The 14632-nt window shown below is 42.0% G+C and overlaps 1 protein-coding gene across 7 annotated transcripts in view; it reads right to left on the bottom strand.

The window, feature by feature from the left end:
- The window catches only part of LOC144048752 (single-stranded DNA-binding protein 3), a 37608-nt gene extending 24564 nt beyond the window's left edge, over positions 1-13044 (bottom strand). For 2 of the 7 annotated variants that reach the window (XR_013293419.1, XM_077561038.1), the window contains exons 1-4: positions 12696-13043; positions 5450-5522; positions 4521-4582; positions 1163-1247 (exon numbers count right to left, since the gene is read on the bottom strand). Coding sequence is in view for 5 of the 7 variants with exons in the window: in XM_077561038.1 (XP_077417164.1) it covers positions 1163-1247; positions 4521-4582; positions 5450-5522; positions 12696-12751 (276 nt within the window). In the remaining 2 variants the exon portion in view is untranslated. Of the gene's footprint in view, positions 1-1162; positions 1248-4520; positions 4583-5449; positions 5523-12695 lie in introns of all 7 variants that reach the window. The other 5 variants (XR_013293420.1, XM_077561030.1, XM_077561046.1 and 2 more) reach the window with 5 other exon arrangements.
- Between the last annotated feature and the right edge of the window lie 1588 nt (positions 13045-14632).

Genomic DNA, 14632 nt, shown 5'->3' with positions numbered 1-14632 from the left:
CATGTGATGGCCGAAAACCGCTTCCGTCTGCACTTATTCCATCAGAGAGACCTTCCGTCCGCACTAACGGAATGTTTTGAATTATTTGTTTTATTTTATTTATTTATTACTTTTATTGCGTGTTCCATACAAAATATGCATTTTATGAACATATTGGGAAAAAAAGATAATAGAAAGTTGCCATTAACTTCAGACAATTATAAGGAAAATTGCTATATTGTGATAGATATGTATTTCTTTAAAATGATCTGTCATTGTTTTTTTTTTTATTTTATGTATCAAAAGTACTAGTTGTATCCGCACTTGGTATCGGTGAGTATTGAAGAGTTGAGTGCTCGCACTGGTATCAGGTATTTTATACAAGCGTAGTATCAAAAACAAAATTTTGCCATCGTGACATCACTAGCACAAACAATGACAAAATATCACACGTACACAAATTCACACACAGACACACAAATCCCTGGTTTAGCGTCAACCCAGTGCCGGGATTACTGGATTAGAACTCTATTCCATTATCTCCCGCGCTATACACGCGCACACACATGCGTAAACAGACACGCGCACCCCCGTCTTGACCACATGGCATCCGCCGTAACATACGATGTTTACGCAGCAGATGTTGCCGTTAGAGCGACTTCTTCATGCTTTCAAATCACAAGGCATCGTCTCCATGCACTTTTTTGTAGAACGCACATTGGGATTCTAACTGAGGGGTTTCTGTGGTTCTGGCACAGTGTCGCTGGTTAGCGCACATAGCGAATTACGCCGAGTCCCTACTTTTGGACTGTTTTACACCACCTGGATTGTAGAAAAGTGATTGTACAGCATATGGTAAACCCCAAAAGCGTCTTTGAAAACATCACAGACATGTTATTAAGACACTTGGGAACTGTTTTAAATGATAATGTGTCCGTTAAGTGTCAATCATGGAATGGCTACTCCGTTTTGCTAACACGTTGGACCAAGCATGAGTTTAGGTAAGAGCGCAAAAAAAAAAAAAAAAAAAAACATTTATTAAATTTTTTTTAATTGATTTGTTGGATTTTTTAAAAAAAAAAAAAAAAGAAAAAAAGGAGAGCAATGATGATGTCAAATCGAATGAACAATACTGAGCTCTCCCGAAAAAAAAAAAAAAAAAAGGTAAGAGCGCATCACTTACATAGTCATGGAAGGCCTTGGCCTCACTGGAGTGCTCGCACGTTTCCCGTCGGTCTGGAGCGGCGCAATACAAGTCCCAGAATACGCTGAAAAGCAAGCACACGGCAACGTTAAAGGCCAATCAAGTGAACAAATAAGTCTTGTAAAGTTGACACCACAGGAAAGCGTGTTAACGACAACACTGCCAAATTTGAATGGTTGGGGAGGGAGAAAAATTGCCGTATATATCAAATGAGAAAATGAGATGCCTAAAGCGCCATTTTAGTCACAATTCTCACACTTGAGAGCCGTCCACCGTAAATACTCTTGCGTCCACGGACACCTCGCCGACCACCCCTGCTTCACACTTGCGTCAAAGTGAGGACGGCAGGGGGAACTTAACACCCAAACGGGCTGCGACGCGCATATCGAGCACGCCGACACAAACTTCAATCTCAGTCTATTTGGGCAGCCAAACGTGGAAAAGTGTCCTTGAAGTCAGTCTTTGCGCATCGATCGGGAGTGAGCGCGCTAGGGAGCCAGGTGGAACGCCTTTGCGGTTAAACATTGATCCAATCAGACGACAACCCCTCCAACCCCGACATGTCGCGCTAATTGCGGACGGCGAATGCCCAACCTGCGTGAACTTATGGATGTTTGGATCTGAAAAAGTCAACTAATTATCCGACTTATTAGCCGTGAGGTCAGAGTGCACTAGGGACGCCCCCGGCTGGCATGCATATCAGTGCTAAAGGATGCTCATAAACACTTTTTGGTCACAAGAGCTAAAAAGGTAGCAAGGCCGAAAACAAAGCTAGGCTACAAGAACAGGTCATTGATCCCCTTTTTAGTGGCGAATCCTCGAAATGATCCTCAAAGTTGAACGCTAGGGGGGTCAATAAGGTAATTCCCTAGTACAGGGGTGCCCAAGTCCGGTCCTCGAGAGCCCCTATCCAGCTTGTTTTCCATGTCTCCCTCCTCCAACACAGCTGGATCCAACGATCCGCTCATCAGCAAGCTTCGCACAAGCCCGATAACGATCCTGATTATGAATCAGGTGTGTTGGTGGAGAGAAACATGGAAAACAGGCTGGATGGGGGGGGGGGGGCTCTCGAGGACCGGACTTGGGCACTCCTGCCCTTGTAGGAGTCAGAGTACAAACACTGGAATTTGCCCCAAAACGACCACTTGAAACCAAAATGGTTGACTTTCCGCTCCATTCTTGTTATTGTGTCGATCCTGAAATTGGTGTTAATTTTCAGAACCGCTAACCGCTTCGCCTGAGCCACAAGTCCAGTTAAGACAATGCAAACGTGCTTATTTATATTTCAGTTTCAAGTTCAAAGGGGAGGATCGGCCGTGACATCCCATTTCTTTTTCCACAAGTTAACCCAGGTTGTAACCTTTGCGAATTATTATTCTGTCCATCCTCTTAGTAGCTATTAAAAACACATCCTTGGGTTTTCATCTTGCTGATGGTGCGCCCGCCAGCGCCGCCGTTCATTATTATGACTCAGCAGAATCACCCGCCGAGGTTAAAAAGTTACACTGCTGACATTTTACCTCCAAAAACACCACTTTAAGGCTATGCATAGTCTATAATTTTACATGAAATGTTTGCTTGTAATATGTACATTGATGATTTGAACCATCCATGATGAACATCAAATTAATTAACATTAAATTCAGTTTCTCTTGACAAATATATTGACGTCATTTTTAAAAAAATATGTTTTGAATTATTGTTGACCAATCAATATCGTTCCTATTTTACATTACATTTCATACAGTAAAATAGCATACTCGTGTATATTACCAATATTGACAAACGATACATAAATATATTTTATTTACTTTTTTTATCTAAGCAACTGATAAAATTATTATTTTCTGGACCCGTTTTGACGGATTCCTAAAGCAACGTCTGGGCAAAAAAAAGGCCGTTAAACCTAAATGTGTGTTAAAGTGTCAATAAAAGGAATTTTAGCATCCGCTGCCAATTGCATTGACTCAACAGTCCGAGCTAATATATGCGCGTGTAAAACAGCTTCGCTTTTAATTGAGCGAGCTAATTTATTGCGGCCCCCCGGGGGGTGGGGGGGTTTGGGGTCCGGCTTCAGACTCTTACTCTGTGCTATGGCCGAGTCCCGGCAGTGTCGTCGTAGGTGAGCCGGGATTAGGCTTGACTTAAATCCACGGCTCGGAACAATCTGCTTAAGGTGAAGAGTTTAATGTCATCTACTGCGGTGAATGTAAGCAGCGACCGGTCTTTTCGATCCACTTAGGATGCGGCCCATATGTGCCGTGTTAATAACATGGAGTGGGGAAAAGGACATCTGATGAAAGCACTTGTACATCTTTCTATTGCTCCTGATTAAAGCGAGCAAAATGGCTGATTTTAAGTGTTTTAAGTGCAGACCCGCCGCGGTCAAACCTTAGCCAGGGGCAGAAATGACAGTGACTAGGGGTTGAGGGTGCGAGGAGGGGGGGGGGGGGTGTATACGGCGGACGGGTGGCACAAAAGGAGACTGGAATGCAACGGGATAATCTGCGAAGAATCCTTGTGCCGCATGAACAAAAGGAGAAAAGTGTGTGTGTGTGTGAGGGGGCGGGGGGGTTACAAAAGGGTGAGGAGGGGGAGGCCATCCATTTTCCCAACCATCTGGATCCATTGTTTCAGGGGACCGGGAAGTGAATGCAAGATACAACGCTGGAGGAGGGACGAGGACGGAGAGAGAAGGTAGGTGGGCGGGGTTTTGATATGGGGATGGGGGGGGGGGGGGGGGTGGGGTTCGTGAGGTCACACCCTCAGTGAGTCTGGTCAACCCCGAGACCCTGGCACACCCTTGGCGACCAACGGTATCATTTTTGACTTATTATACATTTTTCATGGGATTTCCGTTCTCATTTGGCTCGCTCCCGTTGCCAGTGCTGTAAATCCAGTATGTACATTTTTCTGTTTTGCATTTTATTTTTTTTCTATTCGATTCCATTTTAACTCTTTGACTGCCAAAAACGTTAAATAACGTTTAGTGAAATCCTATGGAGGAGTGCCAAAGACGTTGAAAGACGTTTTTTTTTTTTTCAAAACAGAGGTGAAACTAACCATTTTCTATTGTTGATTACTGAAAAACGGAATAAGGTAGAAACAAACTTTTTTTTTTCTGATCAAAGATGAGAGTCCAATCTTTCATTTGGTAGTATGTGTGTTTCCATAGTCCAAACACATAATTTTATGTGGACCTTGAAAGATCAGTCAAAAATGCTTAAATCGGCTGGCACCCACGGCATCCCTTTTCTGAAAACGTCTGGCAGTCAAAGAGTTAAGAGGAAGCACTGCAACAAAGTGCAACAAGCTTGGTGGAACCCGTGATACTCACCACCACCACGAATGGAGAAATCCAGGAGGCTCCCCTAATGTGATGTTCTTTTCCCATCGGATCTGGGAAAGGAAGAAGAAAGACTCACGGTCACTAACGACGGGGTTAACTTCACATAGTTCAAGAGGCTAACAACCAATAGGGTACGACACTTCCACATCTACAATAAAATGGGATTACCGATCCGGTCTTTGTGGTGAGGTTCGGAATGGTAAATCGATAAAAAAAAAAAATTGAAAAAAAAGGTTAAGTATTGTTTTAAATCACAATATCGATATACTGGGGAGTGGACAATGTGGCTATTTAATTTATTTTATTTTTTATTTATTTCATCCAATATGATATTGTTTTTAATCTGCCATTTCTGGCGGGATCACCACAAATTGGCTTGACGGGGCCACCAAAAACGGGTTCATGTCAGACCCTGAATAGCACCTTTTGGTAGCTGGTTAAACCAATGGAAACGCCTCAATGGCTAGCATGCAGTGGGAAAAGGGCCAAAAGAGCACTAATTCTGCTGTTGGTATCACAATGTAAGAGTTCCAAAATGTTAGTGTTTGAAACACTTATGACAAAAGGACATAAAAAAAAAAAAAAACAGTGACACTGTTAGTTTGGCCAGGCTAAATTGCTAACCCAAATCGAGAGGCTCGCATCGGGTGTTGCGGCGTTGAGATCGCACACGGCGTTCGCGCCAAGAACGCACGGCGTGACTATCGGGTGTCCTCATAAAAAATGCACGCCACACCTTGCCGGCCGGCCCGCCCGCCCGCCCGCCACCGCTGCTCATGCAATCATCATGAGGACATTAGCGACAACATCCAGTGCGACTATCAAGAACTTATTTTTGCATCTACGGCCACCGCGCCACGACTTGGGACGGTCCGTCCAAATATGCGAAAGCGCTGCGTGGTGAAAAAAAGTCTTACTTCAGATAGGAAGGTCTGTGCGGACTTCTGTGCTCCCACGTGTAGCAGGTACTCGTACACGTACAACGCCAACCTGAAATGCAAACAATAAGTGAAACACAAACGTTTAAAGACAGAATTCTTTTGTTTTGCAGGAGTTTACAACAGAAATTTGAGTGAGAGGAGTTCCGCAGATCGCGACAAACAAACGTGTAAACATTTTCACAAAAAAAAAGCAGTCCGATTTGTCTGTGATTGAAATTTCGCATCCCGCGATTGCGACTCTTTAGCTCATTCACTCGCAGCCATTTTCACTGAAGCCACCCCCTTCGCTCCCGGCTGTTTTACTAGATTTTGACTGATTTTTGCAAGGCCCACAGAATATCGTGTTCTATTGCTATAAAAACATGGAACCTACCAAAAGAAAGATTAGCGTATCTTCTTTCATCAGGAAAAAAAAAAAGTATATTTCTATCCATTTCCATTTAGCAGGAATTCGCATTAGAATATAGCTAAGTTTTATCATTATTCACAAATCTGTTTAAAACAGTGGGGGGGGGAAGCCTTTTTGCAACATGGCCCTGGTTGATATCTTATACTCTGCTGCCACCTGCCGGTCGTTTTTGTAATAATTACCATTGCTTCAAGCATTCTCTTTCGTTCAGAGGCTGCACCAAAGTCTTCTGTATGCTCTATCATTTAAAAAAAAAAAAACAACAACAAAAAACGCATAAATACGTCTTTGGGAGCATGGCAATACTTAAAATAGAACATATTTATACGTTTTGGGGAGCAAATGAGTTAAGGGTTAAACATTCATTCAGAGGAAAACAATAACTGGCTTTTTACTGGCTCTTGTAGTACAGGTTGTGACATGTTTGTCAAACAACACTAACTTTTTACGATTTCTTTTGGTTCACTCCGTATTTTCTTCAGCTGTTCAAAAGGCTCTAAATGCAATTGCTGCTGACTTTCAACTTCAAACGGAAGTTAAGTTTTTCAGTATGAAACTTTTTTGACTTGGCTTACAAAAGGCTGGATTTGCATGGATGAAGCGATCATTTTGATTTTTTGTTTGCTCACAAGTGTTAAATTGGAATGTGGATAACGACAAAAATTAAAAAAAAAAAAAAAACATGCATGGAATCGGATATCTTCCAAATGTGCATTCGAACCCCATCCGTATAATGTATCAATGCGGGTGCACCGTCAACACACGGATCCGTCATACGCCATCAATGTCAAATAGGTGACGTATACGCACCCGCGTCTGCCCAAACAAGCATGAAACAAAACACCTGCTGTAAATCTAAACTTCAGTGAAAGCATTGGGCAATTAAATATGGTCTTAATATGTTACATCAGAGATTTGAGAAAAAAATTCCTATCACATCAACAATTATTTATTTATTTATTTATTTATTTATTTATTTATTTATATATATATATATAAAATCGTAGGTCGTCTGACAATCCTGAGATTGTGGTTTCGATCCCAGGCCAAATAAGTGACCAAGTCCAAGTCCAAGAAGCCCTTAGAAGGTGGAAAAGTGCTACATAAATGAAGTGCCATTGACAAGAATCAGACGTAGCAACGTGGCTAATGGGCTAATAAGCAACGGATTCAGGTTGTGAACACAATAATGAGATCTGTAACTACAGCCAACATTTGCTTTTTTTTTTAACCAGGGGACACACCAAATCTATTAACAGGCACCGGAATCCTGCTGAGAAATAGAGAAACCCCCCCCCCTATTGACCTGACATTGTGTTCCCAGACTCCCTCGCTTAGTCATGTTTAATAGGCCGTTAATGGACCATCAATCGAGCGGCGGCGCGCCGTGGATATGACAGTGCGCTCCGGGTGGAAAGACCTCTTGACGGGACAATCCCGGCCTAATGAGAGGGATGCTAAGTAGCCCGTCGTCAGTCACCGGCCGCAATTCTCACCTTAACCCGAATATTGACTGCATGCAAACGTAGCCCACGCGAGCTCGAAGATAGGCCAGAGAGATGGCGAGAAGCTCGTCCGAAACAAGAGTAACGCTTCACTTTCCTTTCTTTGGTCCTTCCTCGGGTCGCCTGACGGCCTCTCGACCCTGGCTGGAAGTGTTCGGTTTAGGTAAACGGTATGGGATTTTTTTTTATAGGTTTTAGGTGAACTAATGAATACACAAACACACTCGCACATACAAAAAAAATAATAATAAAAAGGAGAGCAATGATGATGACATGTCAAATCGGTAAAATTACCAAATGAACAATACTGAGCTCTCCAGAAAACAAAAACAAACAAAAAAAATAAGAGTAACGCTTCGATATGCTGCGTATGTGAAACGGACCGCTTTTTGCTTAAGCACTTTAGCACAAGAAGCTAACGTGAGCCATCAATCGTGTGTGTGTGAACAATGTCGTTATTATTTGCTGGTTGTATAAACAAAAGGGGGAAAACATCAATCAAAAAGCTTTCTCACCCTTACTTAAAACTGTAAAAACGCGTCCGCCTGAGGTGACGACACGAGCAAACCGCGCGCGCATGAAAGGTTGTATTGTGCTGGTTTCGCCGCAACAAAACGCCACGCGACTCGAGAGCGCCGATAATGGACGTAAAGTCGGAGCTCGCCGGCGCTTTGATGACAATCAGCGCCAATGAGTCATCCGCCTGCGGCGCCGATCATAATTTATGCCCGCATGCTATTTTGCCAGGTTGTTTCCTCACTCCGGGACGGATGGATTGAAACTTGTCCTGTTGAAGAAGCACGAAAAGTGCCGCCTCGTTTCCACGCGAAAGGCGACCAAACATGTTTTTGCCGCTGTGACGCAAGCCTCCCACGTTAGACAGGTTCTCCGACATGTCTCAAAAAAAAGGCTGCCGCTAAAGTGGTACGGTTGACTTTATCTGTCGTACCCCTGACAACTTGCGACAATGGAAACCAGTTTTCAATACATTTAAATTAACTTTGAAAACTCTTTATGACGATTCTAATTTTAAGACACTCGGCTTGAGCAGATAACTCAAACCCCCGTCCGTGATTCCGTTAAATCCAGCTTCCACTGTACGCACTACGGGGTGTGAATTGCCGAGTACCTGGCGATTCGATTCCTATCACGATTCATAGGTCACGATTCGATACCGATTAATCCCGATACGAAACTATAAATTCATTATTGCGATTTTTTAAAACTCTAATTTAGAAAATACTCATCAGTAAACGTGTACATGTACACTGTAAGATTTGTATGAAAATGTATTTATTTATCTGAAAATTCTGTTCTGTTTGTTTGAACAGCACTGAAATAAAATATTAACGCTTAATGTTCCATTAATATAACATTCTTCCATGCTTAATGTGTAAATCCTAACCCTAAGTGAGACGTTTTGTTGAGTATTCCCATAAAAAATTGATGTTTAAAAATCCAGTTGGCCGCATATTGAATCGCTTCGAGAACTGTAATATTGCGATATATTGCCGAATCGATTTTTTCATTCAACATTTCAGAATGTTTTTGCAATAAAGAGATAATAATAAAAAAATAATAAAAATAATAATAATAATAATAATAATAATAATAATAATAAATAAATAAGAAAAATAAGAAAATTATCCGTCCGCTTTCATGATTCAATGATTTAGACCATTTTAAGTTCAACACTGGCTCTAAACGATTCATCGATGATCAAAAGTTTCCCAATAATTTTGAAAACCAGATCATTGCCGACTGATTAATTGTTGCACCTTCAGACTCGGTGGGTCTTAATTAGGCCCACATCATTAAAGCTCATCGACTCCCCGGTAATGAGGACTGGCTAAATGCGGCTAAAGATTTAGCCTCATAAACACGTGACGTTGCGGCTAACTACATTTTAGCGCGGCTGAGAGATTCTCATACTGCCGCTGGAACCGTTTCAAATCATCTCCATTCATGACAACGGGAAATATGATTCCACACAAGAGCGACTTAAGTTACGAGCGTAGTCAAGGGAAGAATTGAATCCGTATCTCAAGGCACTGATGTTTGAGGTTCGAACACAAATACAAATTTGAAATAAAAAAAAAAGACCCAAGATTGCAGCACTGTTGACAACCTATCACACACACACACATGCGGACGACATGCACACAAAAGTCTCACGCACACACATTCACTCTTGACCGCATGGCCACAGGAATCTGACCACTTTCCTTCGAGCTCCTTGCAATTTGTAGGTCACAAAGCTCCTAGTGACCGCTGGTGTAGAGTGTAAGACACTGTCACTTGCAGGTCACTACCGTTTTGGGCCACACACACACACACACACACACGAAGCGCTTACCTGTGCACACAATCATACAGCAAAGCTTAAAAAAAATAAATTTAAAAAAAGGGGACGTTTCATTCATGTTTACATGGTGGATGAAAGTCCTTGCATGAATTTTTGATGGGGTGCGTGCATGCGCGTTTGCGCGTACCTGCCCAGTTGCATTATTCAAGTTCAAGGAAGCTCGTGGAGAGGAAATGAAGTTGAGATGAGGCGTGAGGAGGCGAAGGTATAAGAAATACGGATTGAACCAGGCAACTATTTCAATTCAGTTAAATGCACACATTTATTGCCTAAATATATCAGTTGCTTCACAAAAAATGTATTCATCAATACTTTATTTATTATAAGTTATTTTATTCGTTACATAATTTTTTATTCAAAATTAATCAGTTAACTGGATTTTATTTTGACAAACATTAAAATGGGAAGTGCCCTAAAAAAAAAAAAAAATCCATGTTATTTCATATTTTTTTAACATTCACTCACAGACATTTTCACTGAAGCAACCCCCTTCGCTCCCGGCTATTTTACTGGATTTTGACCGATTTTGCAAGGCCCACAGATTATTCTGTTCTATTGCTATAAAAACATTGACCCTACCAAAAAGAAATATTAGAGTCTCTTCTTTCATCAGGAAAAAAAAAAGTATATATCTATTTGTTTCCGTTTGGCAGTGACTAGCATTAAAATATAGCTACGTTTCATCATTATTCACAAATCTATTTAAAACAGTGGGGGGGAACAGCTTTTTTGCAACATGGCCCCGGTTGATCTCTTATACTCTGCAGCCGCCTGCTGGCCGTTTTTGTAATAACTACCATTGCTTCAAGCGTCCTCTTCAGTTCAGAGGACTGCGTCAAAGCCTTCTGTATGCTCTGGCATTAAAAAATAAAATAAAATAAAAATATATAATATAATATAATATAAATATTATAATATATATATTATAATATAATATAAATATTATAATATATATATTATAATATTATATTATATATATATATATATATATATATATATATATATATATATATATATATCCGTTTTAGGGAGCAACTGAGTTAATTAACTGGCTTTTTTAATCACTTGTATTTTTTTTCCTGCAAATATTCACCTTAAAAAAATCCATATTGGTTGGATTTCTACATACGACAGCGTTATACATGAGTTTGAAATGTTTTAAATGACGTCATGGTTGGAACAGACTCAAATAACCAGAAAAAAAGGAGGCTCATTTTTTTTTATAGTCCTCTGGGAAGAAGGAGCAGTGAGTGAAGATGTCGACTGCTGCGTTAGCTTATGGTTAGCTCCCGTAAAAGTGAAAAATCTTCCCCGGCCGCTCTGCCTACCCGGCGACCGCCACACCTAGCACGCGGCCCGAGTGAAGTGTCTTGACAATAGCGACCGTCTTTAAACATGGATGAGGCCACCCCGTCGTATCTCACTCCACTCGCCTGAGAGAAGCTGCTCGGGTCCCCGTCAATAATTCAACACGGGTCGGGGAGCAGAAGCGCGAGTGGCAAAAGAGGGACGGGGGGAAACACGGGAAGCGAGATGGAAGCGGGCTTTCGTTACCACGCCAATACGGAGGCGCCTTCAAACCTGCTCAAATTGGTAAAAATATGAATTAAATCTAGCACGGCTAAACATAGCACAGGGTGAGGTGGGCATTCCACCTTGAGCTTCAACATAAGCATCTCTCAGCTTTTGCACTTGTTGCACGGCTGTGGAGACCACGGCCGATTTAGAGACCGTCTCGTTCGTACCACCTTGCGCTTTCGCACTTGCTGCACAGCTGTGAGACCACGCCAAGTTAGACATGGTCTCATTCGTACCACTTTTTGCACTTGCTGCATTGGCTGTGAGACCATGAAGATGTAGAGCCGGGTCTTGTTCTTGCCACCTTTTTTCTTCTTTCTTTTAAGCATTCTCACGGCTATGAGACCAAGCTGACATGGTGAGGTCTCGTTTGTGCCACCTTTAGGGTTTCGCTGCAAAACCCTAAAAGGTGCAGCACATGCCAATTTAAAGACAGTTTTGTTTGTGCCACATTAAACTTTCGCACTTGCACAGACGATTTTGTTTTTATGCCACCTGAAACTTCCGCACGGTGAGACCATGCTGACTCAGTTCTAGTTTTGGGCATACCACCTTGATCTTCAGCATGGCCAAATAAAATAAATCAACTCAAAATGAGATGAAGTTGTAGCATTTGCAGCATGGCTGTAAAAGACTACGCTGTGCTAGTTCAAATTGGCTCCACTTGTTTATTTATGTTTGCACATTTAAGGCAGTTAATAGCGTGGCAATCAGGTAATAACAATATTATGGTTACTAATGGTAATCTGGAAAGAATGACTACAAAGACAACCAGACCCCATTGAACAATCGTATCCAGACAAAGAGACCGGCAACTGTGTTCGCTCGTACCCACGCTAGCGCACCAGCCCCAGCGCCGATGTCTCTCTCGAACGCTCCGGCTCCGTTCGGCGTAACCAAAGCAGACCATTTGTGGCAGTTTTGACGGGTAAATACAAAGTTTTAAAAGCGGCGCACAAACCGAGGGGGTTTGGCTGAACGGCATCGGACAAGCGGGCAACCATGCTCGGCCACGATGTGGCCAACAGCTGTATATCTATTTTTACCGGTGGGGGACACAAAGCCTCACAGCTCGGGTGGCTTACAGGGTATTGTTCACCCCTCGCACCGCCGCCTGAGTTAGCACGTACTGGGGTGGGGAAAGGGGGGCACATGCGAATCGTGGGTACACTTTTAAAGCTCAACTTGAGAGGCGGGAAAACGGTTGTTAAGGTTTAGCCCAGTCAGGCTAAAATTGCTATTAAACAGCCACACTTTAAAATGTGAATGACAGTAGTTAGCCAAGTTAGCAAGTTTAGCCACGGCTAGGCTAACAATCCCCCCCGCTCCCCTTTCCACACACACACAAGTAGATAATTGACTTACTTTTCTCTCGCTTGGTTATCAGAAGGGACCACGGCTCCCTTGCCTTTGCCGTACATCTTGCAGGCTGCTCGGCTTACACTTTTTTTTATTTTATCCCACTCCTCGACACCTGTCAAAGAAAGCGAGCGGGGAAAGCTACTATCTCCATAGCTACCCGGTTAGTGTTGTCTCTCCCCTCTCTCGATCCCTCTCTCTCTCCAGCTTTCTTTTTTTTTTCTACATCCCCAACATTGCCCACAAATCAGGCAGGGTTTCAGTCCAGGCAGGGTGGGCGACTTGAAACCGTCCACCGGTGGTGGAGCTTGCTGCTTTTTTTTCTCCTTTTTTTTTTTTTTTTTTTCAATCGCTGTTCCAGGATTCCGCTCACGCCCCCGCTGTTGTGCGAAGGTGGGGGCTTCTTAAAGGTGCAGCGTCAACCCCCCCCCCCCCTCTTCAGCTCAAGTTCAAGTTGGCTTTTCTCCACGATCGTGGAGTTGTTAACACACAATTGTACAGTGCTATAATAATTCTTTAAGTGGCCATACATACAAAATTGGCTTTTTAATGGCGCAGCACAGCAGCATGATAGCCAAGGCCCTAGTGGTTGGGCACGCCTGGTTGGCGGATTCGAATCTTGCCTCGGGTCATCCTGTGTGGTGATTTCGGATCATTGATGAATCTAAACCGGTGGGAATGTGAATGATTGTTTGTTTGTCCGTATGCCCCTGGAATTGACTGGTGATTGCTACACAAAAGTGAGTCCATGCGTTCAGTACAACCTTCAGCTTTAGCAGTAGGTTTAACCAAATAAACAAACATCCACCTGCGTTTATTCAAATTATTATTTTTTTTTGCTATCATGCTCCCATATATATATATATATATATGGTTTAAAAAGTTAGAAAAGAAACAGGTACAATGCTCACTTTTTTTGTAAATTTTGTCCAGGTGTGCTGCTGCCATGTGGAAGTTTAGGTGTGCGTCCTGTCCCTTTAAGAGTGTGCCGAGGTTGAGCCGCTTGCTTGGTGTGTGCGTGCGTGCGTGCGCGCGCGCGCGGCAAGGGACAGGCAACGTGTTCTGTTTTCCTGCTACGAGCTGTGAGAAGGGCACAGCTGACTGCGTGTGTGTTTGCGCGCACGCGCGCGTGCAGGCGAGCTTTATTTTCGTTGGTGTGTGTGACGACGAACATCTTCCGACAAGTCGGTGCAATAAGAGGAACGACAATGAAAACAGATATGGAAAACACAATGCTGCTATGTGATAAACATTTATGTCCATTTTTTAAAAAAAAAAAACGTTTTTGGGATGTCTGCATTCAGTTTCAGCCCTAAAACGTAAAAAAATAAATAATAATAATAATAATGTAAAGCGACGTTATTTTTGACATTCAGAAGAAGAAAGGTCAAACAGCCATTTGAGAATTGTAGTTTCCTTTATAACACAATACTAAAGTAAAACTAAACTAGAACTAAGCAACAGAACGTGACCCTGAAAACGAATTAAAGCTACCTAAATAAAAATAAAAAACTCAAAACGAAATAAAAACCAACTAAAATTACAATTCTAAAACGATATAATAGCCCTGGTCTCAAATGAAATTTCACGATTTGTAACGTGCTTTCTGAATATGACAGCAGATTACATTGGTGGACACACAATAAGATTTTTCTCCTATTGCTTAAAATGACTTTGCATGAAAACTAACACAAATGCTAAACAAAAAAATCGAATCAGCATCTTTATTCCATCTAGGGATTACAATTGTGAAAACTAACAATAATGTGCACGTTGGATCTATGTAGTGCTGTCAGTATTGAATATTTTTAGAAAAGATGAATCGATCGATTATTCAATCGATTAATCGGATTCATTTTAATTTTGCATAAATGTGTATTACAATTTTTTTTCCCTGATTACTGTTTATTAAGATGATTGGTGTTTATTTTGTGCTTCATATT

The sequence above is a fragment of the Vanacampus margaritifer genome, chromosome 1, assembly GCF_051991255.1.
Source record: "Vanacampus margaritifer isolate UIUO_Vmar chromosome 1, RoL_Vmar_1.0, whole genome shotgun sequence".
Lineage (NCBI taxonomy): Eukaryota > Metazoa > Chordata > Actinopteri > Syngnathiformes > Syngnathidae > Vanacampus > Vanacampus margaritifer.
Note: the sequence above shows the minus strand (reverse complement) of the source record. Positions and strands in the feature narration are given on the sequence as shown.